Below are 23,515 nucleotides of genomic sequence, written 5' to 3' on the forward strand. Positions count from 1 at the left end.
CCACTGCAGTGTCTGTGTGCAGTTTGTTAATTGCCATGTCAACTTGGCAAGTGCACCCACTTTCCAGGCCCTAACCTTCCCTTTTCTTACATGTAAGGCACCCCTACAGTAGGCCCAAGGTACCCCTATGGGCATGGTGCAGTGCATGTGAAAGGTAGGACATGTACTGGTGTGTGTGACATGTCCTGATAGTGAAATACTGCCTATTTCGTTGTTCACTATTGAAAGGCTATCTTTCTCCATAGAATAGAATGGGGAATGCTTTGTAACATTTTACAAGCATAACTTCCCATATGGATAAGATGGAAACGTGGAGTTTAGGCTCTCTGAACTCAGAATAACACAACTTTTAGTAAAGAAGTTTTCATTAAATTGTGTGTTTGAAAATGCCACTTTTGGCAAGTAGGCATTTTCTTGTTTAACCATTCTGTGTGCCTCTGCCGGTTTGTGTATTGACTGTCTGGTTTTGGAGTGACAGGGGCTGGGGATGTGCATTCACTGTAGATAGCCACTGGGGGGGGGGGGTTGAGGTGTGCCTGGCCCTTCCTGGATGACACAGAGCTGAGCTGAGTAGACCTTGGCTGAATTTAGAGTGGTGGGAGGAGATTTCTTTCCACCTGAATGGGGCTTGCCTCCCTTGCACAATGCGGTCTCCACCCACTGTGGTCATACTGCACCAGTGAGAACAGAACTGGTTTGGACTGGGCTCAGAGACCCTTGCACAAAGAGAACAAAGACATTTTGGGGTATAACTAATACACCTGAAACCCCAGAACTTTAGACTACTTCTGGAATTCAATAGGAACCTTTGCCAAGGAGACGAGCTAGAGAAACTGAAGGAGAAGTACTGCCCCTTTGCTGTGTGCTGTCTGAGTTGGCCTACAGTAGCTGATTCTGTCAAGGAAAGGATAAGGACTTTGCTGTGTGCTGTGTCCCCTGCTTGAGGAAGATCTCCAAGGGCCTGTGTGTGCTGGCCTCCTCTTCTGAAGTCACAGGGACACAAAGACTTCACCCCCAGCTCCCATGAACTCTGCTGCTGTGAGTTCTGACCTGCCAGGAGGTGCCTGTTCCAGTTTTGGGCCTCTGGAGGTTGTTGCTGCTGTTGGGAGCTGGAAGAAACCTGAAGAACAGAAGAAATCGATGCATCGCCCTCCTTGAGGCTGTTTTTCCGACACAGCACCACTGTGTGAGAAGAATTTCCATGCATCGCTGCTGCCGAACTGTGACAGCGCCTGTCGCGGCTGCAAAAACCGATGCATCAAGGGATCGCAGTTGAAAAAACGACGCTGTGCCACTCGACGCCGCCGCATCAACCGCTGACGCGCCCACATTTCCACGCATCGCACCTCTGTGGCAAGTTTTCCCGATGCATCATCCGTGGTCCGGAATCATCTAGAAGAATTGACGCATCACTTCCCCCTACAGACCAGAATCGCCGCATCGCTTCTCCTGCGTGCAGCAGAACTGTCACATCGCCTCACCAAGGTCTCAGGAACTGACACATCTCTTTGTTTTCGATGCTTCCTCACTCTGCTGCTGTTTGTCCTTGTGAATTTTGAGGCATCTCCAGGTACTTTGTGTAGAATCACGCATCCATAGTTTTCTATGGCTCAAGTTGCTTAAAACTATTCTAAAGTCATATTTTTAATTGTGTATGTTGGATTTTTGTCATTTTGGTCTTGTTGAGTTTAGATAAAGAAACTTTATTTTTCTAAACTAGTGTGGTGTCCTTTTGAGGTGTTTTACTGTGTTACTGTGTGTGTTGGTACAAATACTTTACACATTGCCTTTGGGATAAGCCTGTCAGCTCATGCCAAGCTACCAAGGGGGTGAGCATGGGTTATCTAAAGTGTGTATCCCCCTTACCGTGACTAGAAGCAAGGGTCCCTATGTAGACAAAGTTACCTACCTCTGCCAACTAGAGACCCCCATTTCTAACGTGTGCTTCAACTAAAAATAGTACTTGTATTGGTCTTTTTGGATTGTTGCAGAGCTTATGCTCAATATAGCAAAATCAAGTTGGTTATGGAGACTAGTCAATTAACATGGCGATAGGCCTAATTTGAACTTTTTGGGAAAATGCCGTAGGCCTGATGTATTTATTGTGAAAAGTATAAGTCAATAAGCATTTAAGGATGGATTGTTATTACCATATTTTAAAGCATATAGATATGTATTTTGTTACATAGAATTTCCCTGATTATCGCAGTAGACAACAGGTTTGGTGCGTGTTACCTGCTGCGGCAAGCTCTGTGTATAGAGGATTTGATCTGTAAAAATCCTTCTTAGACCCTCTTAGAAGAGATGGTATTTTCCCTGTAATTTTGTGTATCTTTCTAATTTTATGACAGTGTGCCTGATAGTTGCCTAGTGGAAAGGCTCATGCTTAAAACAGTAGGCCTGAGTTGGTTATGGGACAAGAGATATAAAACATTATGTCAGATGCCATAGGTTTGATTTGCTTACTATGAAATATTTTGGCAAAGGCAGTAGGCTCTTAATTATTCGTTGTTATCATGTTGTGTTACAGGTAACAGCTAGATATTTTCTTACGTGTAATTTCGCACATTACAGTAGTAGGCAAAGGAAATGGTGTTAGTCATCTACTCTGACAAACTTTGGGTGTTTTCTTGGTGATGATTCTGGTTAGATCCTATTAAGAGGGGTTAAATATTGTTTCACAAACTAGATTTTCGACGTATTTGTATTTTATAGCTGTATGCATGACTGTTGCCTGTTGATGCGCACTTGAATAGGCCCCTGGCTGTTAAGGTGTAAAACCAATTGTAAATTCTATAGACCTTATTGGTTCATTGGGAAAGGTTGCATCAAATTCCATAGGGTTGATCTGTTTGTTATGAAATATTATGACAGAGCCAGTAGGCCTGACCTACATATTCTGAATATCATTTGTTAAATTCACTAGACTTGTAAGGATGGATTGCTATTACACTATGCTAAAGTTTGTGGGGAGGCATTTTGTTACACGGAGTCTCACTAAGAAAAACAAAGTAAGCAAGGTTTTTGTCTTGGTGACTCACCCGAGTAAACCGTTAGAATAGAAAATAGGCACTATGGCAGTCCTTATTATGCTGTCCTAGATGAGATAGGATTTTGCTGTGCCAGCTGTAATTTTGTATACATTTGTAATTTTATGACTATATGCCTGATTGCTGCCTTGTGGCAAAGCTTACACTCAGTACAGTAGGCCTGAGTTGGTTATGGTGACATGCCATTGATAACACCTATAACCCTGATTGATAGGCAGGGAAAAATTATGCCAAATGCCATAGGGCCGGTCTGTTTATTATGAAACATTTTGACAAAGGCAGTAGTCCTGGCTTATTTATTGTTAAAAGCAATTGTTAAAGCTCTCTAACAATTGATGTTTTTTAAAACTATGTTACAAGTTGTAGACAGGTCTTTCTTTAAATGTACTCTTAAAGATTACCATAGTAGGCAAGTGTTAAAGAACTGGTATGCACTGACAAAAGGCACACATTAGGAGCAAAAAAGACTAAGCAATATGCTAGAGCCTATGATTTTGCTTTGACTTTTAGAAATAAATCTAAATATTGAAACGCTTATCCCATCTCACTCTCCTGCATCGTCCTGCCTCAGCTTAAACATTTTAGGAGTCCTGGAGTTGATCAATGCATCCCTACATGGGCACCTCCTCTGCGGGGAAATATTAAGCACTACCACATTCTATTGAGAAATGCAAAAAAATCCTCTTGTGTACCCCATGCCTTTTTGCCTTCATGTAATCTCTAACCCCATCTAATGTCTTTACTAAACCTGCTCCTTTCTTCTTCCTTGTGGGTCTGATAAACACAGAGGCGCCATCACCAAACAGTATTTATATAATGTCGTTCAGCAGTTCTTAACCTTCTGGGGACCCCCACCTAAGCAATTTCCATGATTTGAATCTCAAAATAAGATACTAAGCTACAGAAACAATTATGCATGGATAAAACAAATACATAAATTATGAAATATTTTGTTCAATACACAGCCAAAAAATCGGAACAATACTTTTTAATGGGAAGGTTGGAGCGTTTCGAAATTTGGATTTCTTTTTAAAAGACAAAGCATGATAGACTCCAGCATATTGCCTTAGTCATGTTTTGCCCGTAGAGTATCCTTTTTGTTAGTGCCTTCTAGTTCTTTAATTGAGCTCACCAACTGTCCATGTTATTGTTCGCTATACTTCAGTTGCTCCCACGAATTAAGCTAGGTACACCAACTTAATTTTAAGCTTCCAATTCCAAATTCCTTCACATTTACAGAAAGTTGAAAATGTTACATTTATGTTTTTATTTAGCTATACTCTATTAGTCTGCTAATAGTATTTAATTTTTTAAACAGTTCTCCTGCGTAGGTGTTGCGGAACCCCAAGGGTCCACAGAACCCATGTTAAGAACCACTGTTGTGGAATGTTTATTGTTAATGGTATAGGATTGTCTAAAGGGAACTGAGCTTTTTCTCTTCTCCGGCTAGCCCCTCAAACACCAGTAAGGTAGATTACTTAAGTTGGGTGAGATGTTGCCCATACTGCAATTATCTTTGTCAAATTTGAAGTGTACTACGACTGTGTCTCATGTTTTATTCAACCAACAGGGAATCTATTGCCTTGGGGACCACAGATTTTACTGAAGAAGATGTTGATAAAATCATGGAAGAGTTGGGAAAGGAGTACAAAGGCAATGCCTATCATCTCATGCACAAGAACTGCAACCACTTCTCCGATGCCCTAGCGGAGGTTAGTCAACTTGAGCAGTGTAATCCAACCTTCAGGTTTAAACCTTGTAGACAGATCCTTTTTAGTCTCTCACTGAGATGTATCAGAGGAGAAGAACTTTTAAGGGGGGTCAGGCGCTATGTTATTTTGGAACAGATCTTCTTTGCTTCCATCGTAAAATCAGAAAGTCGATTTCTTTTAGCTCACACTTGTGAGACACTGGCTAAATATATTCAATGTAAAAACAGTGATTCATCAGTTGCATTATATTTATAAAATTGCAGGGTACTACAGCACATTTAGGGCCTCATGTAGGTAAATAAATTTTACCGGTTCATAAATACCGAGCCGTACCGAATCGGTAAATTAGAACCGGTAAGTTATATGTAGGTAAAAATTCGGTAACAGTTACCGATTCGGTAACATTCGGTAAATACGAATCGGAATTCACCGAATCGGTAAATACCGAGGTGGTATCCACCGAATCGGTAAATACCGAGGTGGTATCCACCGAATCGGTAAATACCGAGGTGGTATATAGCGAATCGGAAAATACCGAGGACACTACCACCTTCCCTTAACTAAGTAGCCAATATCATAATCATGTCATTATAGAAGGTCTCTCAGGCTTGAATAGGGGACCCCATACCTCAAAGATCAGCTTAGTGAAATCACATCACAGGAGCATCAGGAGTCTCCTCGCAGGAAGGCTCGTCTTCGGTCTGAATAATAAACATGACGTCTGAGATATGAAAAGCACCAACTGTCAGGTATGTGCAGCTGCGCGTGTGCCATGGCTAAATCGTGGGTCGAACAACCTAGAGTGGAAAACATGCATTGTGTAAAATTCCAGACTGTGTGTCACAGCATGTACAGACCAAGGTCGCTGCGCAGAGCTTGGGATGGGAACAACAGAATGCACTCGTCTGAAGGAAGTCTCGAGTCAGCAGTTTATTCAAGAAAGAACATGGAAACGCAGTGTCGTGTGCAAAGACACAAATATGGCTACATAACATTCAACGTGGTAATGCCAACTGAACAATGCATGTACGTATTCAGGGAGAACTCACTACACGCCCCCTTGAGCGAAGCAATATGTAATAGGCAAGAAAAGAGAGAACGCAGAGTTCAGTTTCGTCAGAGCAGAACAGGGCGTAACCAATGCAGCGCCAAAGTCCTACAGTCCAATTAATTGCAGCATACAATTCCAAAAAACACAATGCAAGTATAGTAAAAAACTCAAGCAGACCATCAGGAAGAGAAAAACGAGAATTAAAAGAAATAAATGTTGCGCCAGGGTGCTGTCCAGTAGCACAGGCGCAATGGACGACAATCCAGTTAATCCATGAATGTATAGGCAGCATATGTGGCCACGGCTTCCAACAAGCAATCGTTTTCAGGGCCACTAAAAGTCTCAGCCATCCAATTGAGTAAAGAAAAGGAACATACGTGTTCTCCAACCAACGGAGCCTCTAGCACAATCAGAGGGCACCCGGAATGTTCCTCCAAATAGCTCATGGACAAGAAGTCGTAGGCTGCCGCTGAGATGTCCCAATTACCCAGGATACCATGCGCCGCTCCACACGCCATGATCCGGACACCAGAACAGGACAACTCGTGAGACACTAAGGGCCGCATCAGTCGATCGAAATCCGGCACCGGAGACACCATGTTGGTCAAGCACAAATCCAGAGGCCATTCAAAGGGACAATCCAGGCAGTGTAATACAGGTTGTACGCAGGTGAAGTAGGAATACCTGAAGGATAATCCATAAGCCAGGCTCAAAGTCGCCAATGGCAAAGTACCATAGAAGTCAAGCATCCTATCACGAAGAAGATGCAGACGGGACAGGTGCTCGTGTGGCACAGAAGGAGCAGCCATTCCGTAGTATGAAAAGTAAAAGCAGCACACCTGCCACCAGCGCCAGAAGCAGCGGAACACCTCCAAAGATGCTCGAGAACAGTGAATGAACAAATGCCGGAATTACACCAAAAATTGTTTGGAAAGAGGTCACGAGACCCGAGCCCCACATGTTAGAAAAAATTGAGCCAGGCCGGTCGTGGACGAGGCATTGATAATACTTTGGATCAAAGAGCCGAAATGCAGGGGGAGGTCAGTATTCAGAGGCGCCTGTTCCTCAGTGCGCGTAGTAGCAACGTGAAGGACAAATATTTCACGAGAGGAAGTCAAAGGCACCTCTTTGTGGGACAATGGCGCTCTATTCTGCTCAACTTGTTGGACTCTGCTTTCAAGGTTGGAATCGAAGGCCAGATGGAAACATCCCGCCGCCCATGCGGGGGTGGAAAAAGAACAGTATTGCAGCAGACAACTTCATGCGAGACAGTTATGTACGGGATTACCACTCACATCCCGCAGCAAACTTCATTAATCATCATTAAATGAATACCGTTTGCAAGCACAGTGAAAGAAGGTGTAATCACAGGCACTGGGATACCTCGTAGGACGCACGCCAAAATCGGGGCTTGTACATTGCATGCGCCGTGTACTTGCATGTGCCTATTGTCTCATGTATGAATCCTAGAAGTGAGAGTGCTAGAGCTAATATCTATAACGGCTTAGGCCTTCTCCATGTTTGCTTGGTCAATAGCTCTCAGTCTGGAAGCCGCCTCACTGTGCGACAACTTGCAGACCTCGTTGTACATAGCATACGCGCACCTTTTGGTTCTGCCACCCACGGGACCATTCACAATATCATTCCATTCGGTATGCACATTGATGGAGTGGGTGGACTTCCTGATCCTGTAGATGTGCTCTGTGTCAGCTGGTGGACAGAGTGGGATGTGTGTCCCATCAATGCAGCCAATATAATGGGGGAAGAAATTCCTGAAGGAACGGGACAGGCAACTCTGGGATACACCACCCACCGCAGCTGTCACCACCTGAGAAATGCCGGATGCCAGCAGATGTGGGCTGCAGAGCACCTGCACATGTGGGGGTATGGCGTGCGCCCTTCTTATTGGCTGGTCCAGGAGTGGGTGCGGGTCCCTGATTGAGTCCATGATGGTTTCGGGGTGTAGCCTGTACCTCTCATGTATCTCTGCATCAGTCAGCTGGAATAGTGTGATGCGCTGTCTGTGGATGCGTTCCTTCCGTCGCCAAACCCTCAGTCCTGCTGCCTGTAGACGTAGGCGCCTTGCAATGACGTACATAGCTGCCAGGGTGTCCACGCTGTTGCATTTTGGGATTGCTTAGCTGCACTGTTGTTGGTTACCACCTGCTTTCAATCCGTGTTAATTACCGACTCTTATTTACCGATTTTCTTGGATTTCTTAATTACCGAGTGCTCCTACATGTCATTTTAACTTTTTACCACTTCATATTTACCACTTCATATTTACCGATTCGTTAATTATGTATTCGGTAAATATGATTCGCTATTTTAGCATTCGGTAACTATGAATCGGTATTTACCGCCTCATATTTACCGAAAAGTGGTTTTTGGACTCCTACATCTCACTTGTCTGAATACCGGTCGGTAACGGCATATTTACCGAAAATCGGCCGTTACCGACCGGTATTTCGCTACCTACATGAGGCCCTTAGTTTTTATGTTGGTCATTAATGCACATTATAATAACATAATACTTAGGGGTCCATTAGGATGGCGGGTGGACTGTACCTAACAGTGCTGGGACCGGCTGCAGGTGGGGCGGCGGTCCCGCACGGCCATGGTGGCGGTCGCATCCCGCATATACAACATTGTGGCAGGCGGAGCTGTGAGCAGCACCCGCCACAATGTAGTAAATGCATGTTGTGCATTGGCATGCACAACGTGACAGGCACCGCGGGGTGTTTTGGCGGGTGGATTGCCACCGCCGGTCGGGCGGTGGCGATCCGCCCACCATGCTCATGGGCCCCTTAATTCTCAAAAGCTACTGTCCGCAAGTAAAAAAATACAAAATCATAATTTCCATCATCACAATTGATTCCATCTCATGGCTTAAACTGATAAACGTAAACAATCAATATCTGAATAAGAGACTAAAAGAACAAGAAAGCATCATCCTAAATCATTCCTCATTTTGATAGCACACTCTAGGTCCTTGACAACTGCCCAACAACGGTGTACTGAGGGTAAAGTTAGGATAGAAACCATAGCTTGCCTGCATTGCCTGAAGTTAGCAAGCCTCAAAAGTGGATCCAAAAATGGGATCTAACATGCGCATAAAATGTGCAAAATATCAGAAAATGCATTGTCGACTGTGGAGAGCAGGAGTCAATGGACAAACTGGTAAATTAGCATTATGGGAAACAGGCATAGGAAAAGCAACCATAAAGTACACAGTGTTCAAATCTCAATCATGTCAACAGATACCTGTGATGACAATGAGGAACCCAAACAAGATAGGGTTCATTCCAAGGACTAGTTAATTTTGGAGTATAGTTTCTCACAGGAAGTTTACGAGATGCGGTTCGTTTGGAGTATGAAAAATAGATTAGCTTTTAAAACATTCTTACAAGAGGCAACCAAGTCATCGCATGACCAAATAATTCTGGCATGTTCAAGCTACAGCTGGGTTTTCCATATAGGCTGGCCATCTTCCTGGCCGGATCCAAACTAATACAATCTTTCAATAACAGCCGTGTAAAAAGCTTTGACTTTTAGTCCAAATGGACAGACAAACAAGAACGGGATGAAGCCTGATATGATCCTTAAAGTAGTTCAGCCCTAATTCTGAGTGGGACAGGAGTGTGGATGTGCTCTGATGGACTGGAAACAGCCTTCTCAGAAATCTGTTCTTCACTTTCTGAATAAAGTCATAGTCCTGAATTCCCCATAGCCCTGCACCATATGTTGCAATAGCGGCACATTTTGACGTGTAAACCATAAGCAATTCTCCAAAAGGTTTTCTACCCAGTTTTCAAGCAAAATTAAACAGTGCCTCTATACTTCTACCAAAAGAAGCAGCCCTGATGCCCCAATATTACATGTCAAACTAAAATCTCTACTTCATCATATGACCTCCTTCTGCTGATGAATCCCCTCGCTTATATCACGTTATCCCCAATTAGCACATCATTCTGCTGAGTGTAGTCACAAATTAAAAAGATCCTCTCATTCTCAGAGGGCAAAAGATTTGAGAAAATAACTATTCCATGAACCTTTGTGTCCAGCATAACTTTGATTAGCAATTCACCTTCACAGAAACCTATTCTGGTGGAACCTACTGTTTCATAAATAGTTATTGTCGGGGTTTCCGAAACGATTATGTTGTGACACGCTGAAGCTTCAATGAGAGGGAACACATTTAACTGGTCTATTTCATGCCTAGGGTGTAAAGTTACAAAACGTTAAGAGAGCACATTCTTTTGTCTCCAGATCCTCCTATTTTGTATGTAATTGTATTTAGTGGTCACTCTGCATCTCTTTTTCCAGGGGCTCAAGTCTGTCCTGTGAGGTTGGGTAATATTTCTAGCATTGAAGTAGCATCTTCTCATGTGCAGATGTGAAGGATTTGATTACAATACAATTCCAGTCTGAGGGGGCCCCTCCTTCTGTATAAAACCTCAGCTGCAGCAACTTTGTAACCTTCTGTATCTCCTGCTAGCACTTGAGTATGAGGATACGCTTCTTGCTTAATTTGCATTGGTTGCATGTTACAATAGCAGATAAAATGTATCTGCAACAATATAGGCCTCAAGATACATATCTACTTGTACAATATTGTCAAGTAAGCATAAATAGGTACGGGATGATTTGAAAATGTAACTCCACTTCTACTTACCAGTACGATATTGTGCAAGTCGACATCTTGCAGTCGAAACTGTTGTAGGTCGATATTTAAAAGTCAGAATTCTGATACCCCACTGTCTCATCGTGCAACCATCAAAGGTGATGCTGCTCACAATTCCGAAGTCATCCGGTGTTATGAAATGGCATGGAGTTGTCTGCGTTTGCTAGAATTTTGTAACATTTAAGGACCTACAGTTGGTAGTCTGTCTACACTTGATGTCAGAGTCCTCTTCTCCCAGGCCAGATTAAATATCTTAGATGGACGCCTTTCATTAGTTTCACCTTTTACTTCTGTCTGCAGTGTCTTAATGCACATGTTCGCTTGTAAAAGCTTTTTTTTTAAGGTCTTATTTTCTGGACCTACTATGTGGGGTGATTGTTCCATGTTTAAAACTTTCCAGGATCTGTTTCTGGCTCTCTACCCATGTTCTCTTATTCATATATTGTGGTGCCCAGCGAATCTACATCACTTCTTGTTCCACCTACCTTAAACAAAATGTGCATACTGCATTAACTTCTTTTTGGATAGCATTCGTTGAATATGTTATCATGTGAAAGTACAATGTATTAGTGTGGATAGACTGGCGTGGGGCATCTCTAGCCAGTGGGATCTAAAGGTTAAGTGTTATGGTTGTTGTCGCCAATAGATGGGAACATTCACCAAAACAGAGCTTTTCCTGTTATTGTTGAAGGCTTCACCATAATTTCGTTCAGTGGGTCCCCGGCAATGACAACAACTCCTACGACACAGCCTGCTGCCTTGCCCCACTGAACTCCACATTTTCCTGAACTTTTGTTCAGAATATTTTCTAAGTCTGAAGTTAAATCGAATCCAGATCCAATCCACCTCTTTTATCTGACCTGCCCTCCATTGGGGTCGCCCTTAACTTTTGACTTTGTCCCGGTCTCATATGACCAGATATATGTGGTTGGTGCATTGGTCTTTTAGGCACTAGATTTCACTTAAAAGTTCCTAACTCTGGTTCCACTGATTGAATTAAATTCATTTTAGTGACATTTTATTTATTAAAATGTTCTCTATTTTTCCAAATTGATTTGGGATTTTTCTTGTGTTGTGTTTTCTCTTTATTACTGGGTGTGTGCATCATAAATACTGTACACATAGCCTCTAAGTTAAGCATGCCGGCTTTTGTGCAAACATACCATAGGGTTAGGCACAGGTTAATTTTGGTTATGGTTTGAGTAGGGTTTTCACCCCCCTCAATGTAACAACCCAATTTGTTACATCTCTCTCTCTTTCTCTCTCTTTCTCTCTTTCTCTCTCTTTCTCTCTTTCTCTCTCTCTCTCTCTCTCTCTCTCTCTCTCTCTCTCTCTCTCTCTCTCTCTCTCTCTCTCTCTCTCTCTCTCTATATATATATATATATATATATATATATATATATATATATATATATTATTGTGTAGCTTTGATATCTATCTATCTATCTATCTATCTATCTATCTATCTATCTATCTATCTATCTATCTATCTATCTATCTATCTATCTATCTATCTATCTATATACATATATATAGTTACATGTGTATATATATCGAAACCCCCATTTTGAAATGAAATCTCACACAATAGAGCCCGAGTAGGCACATCCTCACATTTCATAGGGACAGACGATATATTAAATTCAATGAGATGGGAAAAAAGGAAGATAGAAAAGAGAGGAAAATGGCATCAGAAAAGAAAAACAAATAACCACAAGTAGCACCAAAAACAATCCATAGATCAATCTTATACAGAAATCACAATAGGACATATGGTCATAAACAACAAATGACGCTATCAGTACAATAATGATCTCCACAGAAAAAATGAAGCCCAAGTGAGCACCTCCCCAACTGAAAAAATCATATTAGTATTAAGAAGATGTAAATTACTGTAGACAGGAGTCAATCAATCAATCATGGATATGTGACTCACCCGTGAGGGTCTCAAGGCGCTGGGGCAGGGGGAATAGCGTAGCTCCGTCTCATCCAAAGAGCCAGGTCTTGCGGCTCTTTCTGAATGCTTGCAGAGTGGGGGATCATCTGATTCTGAGCGGGAGTTCGTTCCAGGTCTTTGTCGCGATGTAGGAGTAGGCTCTTCCTCTCGTTCTGGCTCTGCGGATGCAAAAGGGTTTTGGCGAGGGCGAGGTAGGCGGAGCGGAGGCATCTCTTTCGGGTGTATTGAAGGAAACCCTTTCATGAGGTGTTGGGATCCGGTGTTGTGGAGGAATTTGTAGGCATGAGTGAGTATCTTGAAGGTCACTCTCATCTTGACGGGGAGCCAATGAAGGTCATGTAGGTGCTGGGTGATGTGGTTTTGTTGTGGGATGCCAGGACTAGTCTGGCAGCAGTGTTCTGGATGGTCTTGAGTTTGCGGAGTAGGGATTTGTTGATTCCAGCGTAGAGGGCGTTTCTGTAGTCCAATCTGCTGGTTATGAGTAACGGCCTTTCTGGATTCGGGGGGGATCCATTTGAAGGTCTTGCGGAGGACATGGAGGAGACGGCGTTGATCTGTCGGTCAAGGTGAGGGAGGAGTCGAGTATGATGTTGAGATTGCGGGCGCGGTCCGTGGGTGTGGGGTACTTCCGAGGGCGGTCGGCCACCAGGTGATGTCCCACAAGGAGGGGGTAGATCCAAGGACCAGGACTTCTGTCTTCTCCGAGTTGAGCTTCAGGCAGCCTCTGCTCATCCAGGATGCAACGTCTTTCATTCCTTCCTAGAAGCTGAGTCTGGTGGTGTTGGGTTCCTTGGTGAGGGAGACAATGAGTTGGGTGTCATCGGCATAGGATACTATGCTGAGTTCATGCTTTCTGACTATGGCGGCGAGGGGGGCCATGTAGATGTTGAAGAGCATTGATCCGTGGGGTACTCCGCAGCTGATCTCTGTGGGTTCGGAGAGAAGAGGAAGGGGGTCTGATACTTTGTGTTCAGCTTGTGAGGAATGAGCGGATCCAGTCTAGGGCGGTTTCCTGTATGCCGGCGTCGTGGAGTTTGGCGGTGAGTGTGCGGTGGGAGATGGTGTTGAAGGCTGTCAAGAGGTCTAGCAGGATGAGGGCCGCCGTGTGGCCCTGGTCAAGCTGAGTGTGGATGTTTTGTGCTGTGGTTGCTGTGGAATCCGGATTGGGAGGAGTCGAGGATTGAGTTAGCTTCAATGAAGTTCATGAGCTGGATGTTGACTATCTTCTCAGTGACTTTGGCTGCGAAGGGGAGGAGCGAGATGGGTCTGTAGTTTTTGAGGTCCGTCTGGCCTGCGGAGGGCTTCTTGAGGAGGGGCTTGACTTCTGCATATTTCCTGTCATCGGGGAACATGCCGGTTCGAAGGTGGAGTTGATAACGCGTCGTAGTTCAGGTGCTATGACGGCGGAGGCTCTGTGGAAGATGTGCGGTGGGCAGGGGTCCATGGGTGCTCCTGCGTGTATCCTCTTCATGGTCGTGGCAGTGTCTTCTGTAGTGACAAGGGTCCAGGCGGAGATGGTAGGCTGGCTGTCATTGCTGGAGATAGGCGTGGTTTCGGTGCCTTGTCTCTGTTCGTTGAAGTTGTTGTAGAGGGACTTTATCTTGAGATGGAAGTAGGAGCTGAGTTTGTTGCAGAGGTCCTGGGAAGACGGTACGTCTGGGGCTTCGTGGGGGGTTTGGTGTATGATGCTGAAGAGTTCCTTTGAGTTTCGTGAGTTGGCGAGGATTGTGTCCTGGATGAAGTTTCTTTTTGTGGATCTGATGCGTTGGTGGTATTCTGTCATGGCAGTTTTGTAGCTAGTCGGTGCTTCCCAGGTTTTGTTGTTTCTCCATGCTTTCTAGAAACGTCTGCAGGTGTGTCGGGATTCTCGGTGGTGAACCAGGTGGCTTTCATGGGGTGCTGCCTGTCTGTCGGAGTTCCGGAGGGGGCAATTTTGTCTGCGCAGTTGGTGATCCATATGTGGAGTTTGTTGCCTGGATAGTTTTCATTGGTCATAGCGGAAGGGGGAGTGTGGTTGAGGGCGGAGTTGAGGTGCCCTTTGGTGACCTTGCTCCAATTCCCGCATGTGGGGCATGGTGTCAGTTTGTGTGCAGTGGTTTTTGAGAAGGAGAAATTAATGCAATGGTGGTCCGTCCAGAAGGGTGTCATGGTGTGGCTGAAGCAGATGTTGTTTCCTCCTACGAACATGGGGTCGAGGGTGTGTCCTGCCTTGTGGGTGGGAATGGTGACAAGCGGTTTCAGTCCGATGTTGGCGATGTGGTCCAGGAAGACGGTGGAGTTGGGGTCGCTGAGGTTGTTGAGGTGGAAATTCAGGTCTCCGAGCAGTATGTAGTCCATGGAGGCGATTCCGTTGGGGGCGATGAGGTCTGTGATGGTTGCGGCGAATGTGGTGCGTGGTCCGGGAGGTCTGTAGGCGAGGGTGCCGAGTAGGGTCATTCTGGGGTTGGTGAGGATCTGGAAATGGAGGTGTTCCATGGGGATGAGGAGTCACTCGTGCTGGTTGTGGTGAGTCTGAGGGAGTTCTTGTGTACGATGGCGAGTCCTCCTCCCAGGTGGTTGAGGCAGTCCTTCCTCTGGATCTTGTATCCGTCGGGGATGGCGGTGTTGGTCCAGTTTTCTGTGAGAAAGGCGACGTTGAGGGACATGGTGTCGAGGAGGTCCCAGAATTCTACTGTGTTTCTGTGCAGGGAGTGTAAGTTGAGAAGGATGCAGCTCAGGGGTTTGTGTGTGATGGTTCCCGGTGGGAGGGCAGTAGCCGTGGGAGTCCGTAGGAGGCTGAAGATGCGGGGCAGTGTCGACAGGCGAACTGGCCATGTGTGTTGTTCGGCGCCGACAGCTGGCAGTTGTTGTTTCTTCTGGGGTTGAGTGCGTGGAGGGCAGCTGAGTTGTAGTGGTGGAAGGTCGGAGAACCAGGGTCCCTGGCGCTGGTCATAGTTGGGTCACAAACTGGCTTGCCTTTGGCGTGCTAGTGGTGTGGCTGCACAGTGGCCGCCATTAAGTAGGGGACGGGAAGGGAGCACAGCTGGGAGGTGGTAACTGGAACTGACAGGGGGAGATGGGCCTCGGGGGCAGGAGCGGCAGGAAGGGAGGGAAGAATGGCAACAATGAAAAGAAAACCAGTGGAAGAGGCAACATAGAGAAAAATAGGCACAGAAAAGGCACAAGGAGACAGACAGGCAGAATTAAATGAGCACAAGGAGACAAACAGGCACAAACAAGGCACAATTGCACAAATGAGGCACAGACAAGGCAGAAACTACAAAAGGCTGGCAGAGCGGCCCAGTAGAAGAGCAAGGCTCTCCCACTGGACCACCAGGGATGAGGCGCAGGCAGGTGCCTGCGGTGGAGGAGGGCCTCAAACACCTACCTGTGAGCAGAGAGGTGCTGGGTTGCAGCAGTGCAACAACGGAGCTGCGTGAGGGGAGAGCAGAGTTCTCTGACCAGGAGGTCAGAGGTCTTGGAATCTAATTCAAACCTGTCCAAGTGACAACCCCATCACCAATCTTCAAAAGAGAAACACAATTAAGACTACGTTTCCTTGGAAAAAACATCAGCTGAAATACAAAATGGTTCTATATACATAAACCAAGATACAAACAACCCAAAAATATTGAGAGCATAGCAGGAAAGAACATCAAATTCCTTACAGACAGTAATTAAATAATAAAATATTCTTAATCATAGAAAGGGTTGCACAAACGTAAATCAGGCTCCCAGGAGAATATTCAATTCCTCGTCCTGGTTTAATCCAAAACGGCGTCTTTGATTCTAGATTAATAATATACCTCGATTCGAGCCATCGGAGGGACAGTACTCTATCACCCTCTCTAGCTTTCGCTTGAACTGTAATTCGCAAATAATTTCAAAAGATAGTATTACTGTTGTGATAGACTGAGAGTGTTGTGCTACTGTATAGCCAAAAAACACAGCCTACACACTGACCTGTCAGAAAATCCCTTCTGCCTATAGGTAAATCCGGCACTGTGTACATGGACAAGATAAGAACAATGACATTTGCAAAAAGTAGACTCAAATAGCACAATCTTTCAATGTGTAAATAGAATCTTGACATAGGTTAGCACTACCTTTGCACTTTCTTATACACTCCTTGATGATTTGTAAACTAAAGCCTCTTTTGCTAGAGGTTTGATTGGCTCTGACAAATAAAAGAGAATGAAGAAAGGTAAGAATGAAGGGCAAATTAGACAGCCAAAAAGGTCTACTGGGAAGAGAGGTACAAACTTGTGTGAGCAAATATCCTAATGGTCTTGCAGAAGGACGGGCGGTTTGTCCGTCTACATAGTTGCATTTAGCTGAAAGTGCTGGACTCTGGCTTTCTCAGCAAATCTTGGAGACTGTGGATTATACAGACAGTGCTATAGCCCACTTTTTAGGTTGGTAAATACTGCAGCGGTCTGAAAAACTGATTGTTGCAGATGCTTTAAAATATATCTAGAGTGGGCTGTGACTCCACCCAGAGTAGTATTGCTTTCTCACCTTATGCTTTGGGATGTTTGGAGTACCAGTCCACCTCCTTTGGAATGCTTACATTGGAATGCACAAAGGACTGTTTCACATCTCAAAAGTACACTCAGTTGACTCACAATACATTCTTGATCCCACAGAGGAATTCTGATCGGAATATACTCATTTGTCTTTTGTCCACTGCAATAGGCTTCCTCAAATTCTTTCACCAGGGCTTAAAATGCAAGCCAGGGTTACTGGTTTTGCCAGTGCTTGTTTTAACATGAGACAGTCTCATCCAGCCCGACATCCATCCTGTTTTCTTTTCTAGTAATTGGTAGAAACAGTTACCTGCTCCTCGTCAGCATGGTCAGTACTCTTTTGCAGCCTTCTTTCTTCTGAGACTGCAGTAGAACATCAGAACTCTGCAGAGAACCCTTTCACGCATGGCTAGCTTCATGGCACCTGTCCTGCCTTCAGTACTTATTGTCCTTGGGTCTTTACTATTCTCAGTATAATCTGTGTAGTCACTAGTTAAAACTTGCATAACGGCCCTTACGCCCCTGTGTGGCAGTGGCTTTCCGGAACTTAGGCCCTTTAGTCGGCAGATTTGCAGAATTATTGTGATCAATACGTTTCTCATAGTTTAATGTAGGTTTAAAAGGGCAGTGTCGATGTTGGCTTTTCAGGAGATCCACACAAGCCACATGTGCATACATTTAATATGAATGGAACGTATCTAAATATACAGTAGATATACTGAAATCGGCCCTTGATCCAGCCATCCTCTAGAGGTGCTTTCAAAGGCTGCAGCTTGGGGGTATTGTGCAAGTGAGGAGCTTGAAAGATGTTTATTAATGGCTGAAGTGTTTGAAGCATGATCAACATTCTCTGCTGCTTCCCATCCTTACAGTGAATTCTACTATAGGGTATCTAGAATAATCCCTGACTCGTATTGCAGTGAAGCTAAAGATTGATGTCAGATGGTGACGCAATGATAAGCACTGTTGGTCCATTCCACACCAGATTTTCAGCGTATTGACATGACTTAAATTAACATACAATGAATCTAACTACTCAATGCACGTATTCCAAAAGAGCAAGCTGTCCCACAGGCAAAGGGAAAGTCAGACCATTAAGCTTAGAAAATATAAAAATGTGTCAGGGCTGACTTGACAGATTATAATATATTCCACCATCCCACTTGGTTAAAACTATATTCATTATTTACTTTCAGGCCCTTCTTCCAGTAAGTCAACATGTTTTGGCACTTACTAATTGCTAAAGGTAGCCACAGTCCTTCATCAGGATGGAATTGGGTAACTGCACATCAAGTTATGATTAATTTAAGGACTGGTGAATTACTAGTAATGGTTTTTGCTGTCAAACTGAATAAAGCTTAGTGATTGATTGACCCCTTTAGTGATTTTTACAGGTTCTCAGTGCTGGATACAGAGCCCCATGATGAAATATGCTACCATATGTGGGTGAGGGCTTACAGCGATATGTTACCAATGCATAAAATAGGGGTTTGATTCCACACCACTGGATAGTCTTCTTGTATATAATTGCCTAATTTAATGTAGTTTATTAGTACTTTTTGGGTGGGGTATTGAAGTCTAAATGTAATTCTCCACCTTTCACAGTGTTTTACGAATTCCAAAGAGTTATTCTACTTTACTGTCCTCTTCTTGATATAAGTATTTTTCTAGAATTGTGTAGAATGCAGATAATTGAATGCACCTGGGGCATTTTTTGCACTATATTGCTAAATGTCTATACCTGGACCATCATACTGCATATGAACTACCCTGTCTTTTGTCCTTTCAGCTTATGTGTGGCAAAGAGATCCCTCGCTGGGTGAACCGCTTGGCCTACTTCAGCTCCTGCATTCCTTTCCTCCAGAGCTGCCTTCCCAAGGAGTGGCTCACACCAGCAGCCTTGCAGAGTCACATCACTCTAGGCCTCCACAAAGAAGACCCGGAGGACACTACTGATGATGAATCCCCATCCACGGCTGCTTCACCGTCTACATCGGGGGCTGCAAGAACATGTAGACACACCCGTGTCTAGACCATGACCTCTGAAATTCCTAAACCCCCTGGCACTTCTCATTTCCAAAAACATCTTTTAAAGCATTCTTGTTTGTTACCTTTTTGTGCTTCCCACGGTGTGAAACCCTAATCTCTTGGACTGACATAACAGGGAGCTATTGAGGTGGTCTACCTGGACTTCAGGGAAACACATGACATTGTACTAAACCGCTAATAATGTTCACAAAGAAGGCCAAGCAGCCTGAGAACTGCACCTTGTGTTGTGTCTGAGTAGCTATAGCTGCTAGTGAATGGTGCACATTCTTGCAAATGGCTACCAGAAGAATGTTACCCCATCGTTCATGTGTACACCCTGCCTTTATAAGTCTCACTGCAGCATAGATAAAACAAATGTTGATGAACTTACGTGTGGAGTTACCATGTTACCACTAATATTTCTTATTAGGTACTATCCCAAAGGAAGTGACAAAAAGTGACAAACTGAAGATCAGGCAGAGAGCTTGTAAGAATGGGCACAGTGAAGGGAAAATGTATGGATTTTAGTAGGATAGCATGGGATAGTGGTGCAAGAAAAGGTACTGGAAGCTAACAAACACAAGAGACATCAGGTGGATGCAACAGTGCCAAACCTTCAGAAAAGAGTACCATCTCTGCTGTGATCTGAGTTTATTGTAAAATCCGCTCTTGGTACCCTCACATCAGTTTTAGAAAAGAAATCCAAAGCCACAACCAACAGGTCCAAAGGAGATAAAAAGATTGTGTGTTCTGTGCTGTGCAGGGCAGAACATTGTTCCAACCTGAGTTGACTGAGAAGCAGAAGCCCTTTGGTCACTGCATGCAGGAAAAAAACATACCCCATCTTGAAGACACTAACCCAATAAGAGGTCTATAACATTTACCTGAGCAAAGCACCTCAAGGTGGTCTTACGGTGAGAAAAACTGAAAGGAGAAAATGCTGGATGATAATGGAAGAAGCATAATTACACAAATACAATTACCAACCTCATTTACATCTCCCAAATATACCACAATCTCCTTTAGAGCCAATAAGAGGTATGGTATGGCTCAGAAGAGGGATACAATTCAACTCCTAGCTTAAATGCTTTGAGCATAATTGTTTTTTAATGGGGTAAAAATGTTAAAATGTGCCATATATAGTTAAGATAAAAGGGCCTTTGGGGGCGTGGTGGAGGAGGGGGTGTCTAGCTGCATTGACATGTACAGCCCAAGGGCCCACATCTTCTAACGGATCAGAAAGAAGGGAGAAAGCCATAGTAGGATCATTATCATTCAAAGTCATTAGATGATTGATGCAAGGACCAATATATTTTTATTCTTGAGTAGAGGATGACAATAACAGATTTATTAAATACCTCAGGGGTATCACTGCGGTAAACTCAATGATAACTGTTTAATGGCCTGACTTTAGTTGAAAATGGGGTAGGACAGCAAATGTGGGGGACTGGGAGTAAGATAAGAAAGCTTTCCGTAAAATGGCTAAGAGTACAAGTTCTGGTCTGGCTGTGATGAGTGACATTAGAATGAGGTTATGGGTGTCACACATGAAATAAGTATATTCTGTTCCAGTCAGGGGCATTGGTAGAAGTAGGTAAAAGGGATGGCCATTATCGATGGTCCATGTGTGCTAATCCACACAGTGTGAATGACAAAGTGAGTAGTGCTCGTGTTGACACCTACCTAGGCCTACTGAAGAGGCACGCATATTGTATTTTCCCCATAAAAGCTCCACTGTTGATGGAAGAGTAAAGGTGGATTTCTCAACTGATAGCTTCTTGCTTTTAGTCTCCTTGGGCATGCTATGTTTCTGCTAGTTAATGTTCCATTGTGTCAAAGAGCACTGTAATGTAATGCCACCAATGTCATCTCTTCTCAGTGTATGATGTGATCTTACAATGATGCACAAATAGCCTAACATTAATCTAGAATCTAGACCTATTGGGGCCTCGAAAAATAGAGAACCTTCTATTCCTTGTTAAGACTAGGTGAGATGTCCACAGTATGAAATCCTTTCAATTGGCCCATCCAGATATCTAGCATAAATTGACTTTGAAGAGGCCACATCCTGAGTAGCATCCATTATATACCACATGGGCTGTACTAACATCTTTGTACAAATAGATTGAACGCATCAGTGTATCCCCATAGGCATGGAAAAGAGTGGACATAGGCTACAAAGTTTGTGGCAAAGATAGAAACTGAGTAAGTGCTGAAGCCAACAGGCCAGGAGGCTCCTCTGCCAATTCCTTAGATTGAAGTTTGAATCAGTAAAACCTACACTCATATTTATGGATCTTTAAGTGTATTCCTCGTATTGTTTGTTGATCTGCAACCTTTATACCTCTTTTCTCAGCACACCCAGTTCTTTTACTAGCTTAGGGCTTTTATTCAGAGAAAAGACATTGATGATAATTTGGCATCATATCAAGAGGAAAGAAGTCCTCAAAGAATCAAAGCCATGAATCCGGGGCAGGCTACTACAGTGTAACCTGGATAGAAAACTTTTATTGCAACTGCAACCGGACTCACAATGGATTACAATGGATTCCCTTTGAATGGAGGATGCCATTACAGGAAGTTGAACAACCACAGTGGTTTTGGAAGAAAGGAGAAGAGGGCTATGTGACACAGTTTACAGACCATTGATCAAAGTAACTTACTAAGAGCTTCTTTTCTATTGGATTATGCCTAAATCAGATCCTGCCTGAATCAAAAGCTGCATTGCGTCACAGAGGCTGCGTTGGTGAGCATAACATCAACCTCCGAAAGCCGCGTCCCACCCGTAGACCAGCACCAAGCCTCCTTGGTTTTGTAAAATCCAGGTTTATTTTCCATATGGTTGGCAAGAAAGTACTTCTCAGGAACATGGCTGTAGTCTTAGAATTGGATATCAAAAGGCTCCAGCTATAAAAACTTGTATGAAATATTTTTATATGCATATGTTTCAAGAGTCAGTTGTGAGAGAAGGATGTACATCTCAACATGTAGAAACCAACATTCAGCGTCCTCGGTTTAAGCCAATGAAACTTAAAGTGTTTAAGGAACCTAAGTACATGTAGTGTGGCAAGGACTTGAAGTGTGGAAGATGAGGCACTTCATTCCCCAATGTGTACTACTTATGTGGTAGCAAACTGGTAGAAGTATGTTACATGAAGACATGTGTATGTTGTATGTGGAAGTATATAGATCACACCTAGCTACAAAGCAAAGGAAGATTGTATAAACTGAGGGTAATACAAAGCATTGGGAGGGATGTGGGGATCAGTGGAGGAGGACGATTTATAGTTTTGGGGTGAGCATGGGCTACACAAGAGACTGAAAATCTGAAGGTACGGCTTGAAAGAGGTATCTGGAGAATTAATCCCTCCAATCAGTGAATAAAAGAAAAACACTGGTAAATCTTTATTGGTAATTACTGAGTGCAAAACATATGGTTCTGGATGTTGTTGGGTCTCTTTCATATTTATATGCAGATTGAGATTTCCAGAGGGGGACCTCAGCATATTATGTGGGTTTGTGGACTTGTAAAGCCATACTGCCTCTCAGCCTTAGTTCCTATCCTTGGAGTCCCAGAGAGAAAGTAACTGCTTACCAATGGAAGTCCCTCCGAGTTGCTGTGTACGTTTTCCATAGTTTCTCTAGTAGTGTTTCTTTAAGCTTTGTTGTTTTTCACCCGTTTTCCCACAGCTCACACAGTACCACCCATATTGCTTTGAGTGGGGGAGTCAGTTTTTCATCAGAATTTGTTTCCAGAGCTTGAGGATTTACCCCTGTCCATATCCATTGCTTACTGGCATTCTGTCCAACCACTGCCAATCATCTAGTGACTTCAATATGTCTCCCATCTCTCACCAGAAGAGAGGGTTGTGAGGGGCTGATCATGCTGCAGCCCCTCTGCTCTTTGGAAATGTCCACACTGCCAATTTTATCACAGAAGCTTTCAGAGGTAACAAAGGAAGGACTAACTGCTGGTAGCCCAAGGGAATTTACCAACTTTGTTGCTATTGTTCATCTGCCTATGAGTAGTCTTTAACACTGCCTAGTTTAAAAAGGGGGGAATTGGGTAAGCAGCTGAACATATAGAATGCCATGGGCTTAAAAATGGGAGGCCCACAAATGTTCAACTAAATACTTTGCTCTCTTATGCAACTACTCTATTGTTGGGGGTTCTGGTGAGGTGCTGTTTAACTGAAGTAGAATCCTAATTTTGGACTACATTCTTGCATTTCATTCTGGTGTGTTCATGCCTCTCTAATTCCAACAATATTGCAGAACTGTAGAGCGGAGATGTACTAATGATTGTGCAGGTGCTTGTGGAGGTCCTTTCTGCTTCGCTCCTGCAGGCCTTTTTAGGTCTTGCCTTCACAGCCCATTTGCTATGCTACAAATCGTATTGTTTAACCTTCAGTGAGCTGGTATGCTTTGGGCTCAACTTGCCCACACCATACTAATAGTTCTTTTCATTGTCAGTCTCATTTGGAATCTTTTGATTGCATATCCTGTATGTTTCCCTTCCTTTCTTGTG

At 43.8% G+C, this 23,515-nt stretch overlaps 1 protein-coding gene across 1 annotated transcript in view; it reads left to right on the forward strand.

The window, feature by feature from the left end:
- Window positions 1-22,362, forward strand: part of LOC146799556 (deubiquitinase DESI2-like) — a 324,800-nt gene extending 302,438 nt beyond the window's left edge. Inside the window, exons 4-5 of the mRNA XM_085627126.1 lie at window positions 4,621-4,762; window positions 18,749-22,362. Coding sequence (XP_085483252.1) covers window positions 4,621-4,762; window positions 18,749-18,991 — 385 coding nt within the window. The 3' untranslated portion in view covers window positions 18,992-22,362. The remainder of the gene's footprint in view (window positions 1-4,620; window positions 4,763-18,748) is intronic.
- The last annotated feature ends 1,153 nt before the right edge of the window (window positions 22,363-23,515 follow it).

This window comes from Triturus cristatus, chromosome 9 (assembly GCF_964204655.1).
Source record: "Triturus cristatus chromosome 9, aTriCri1.1, whole genome shotgun sequence".
NCBI classification, from domain to species: Eukaryota; Metazoa; Chordata; class Amphibia; order Caudata; family Salamandridae; genus Triturus; species Triturus cristatus.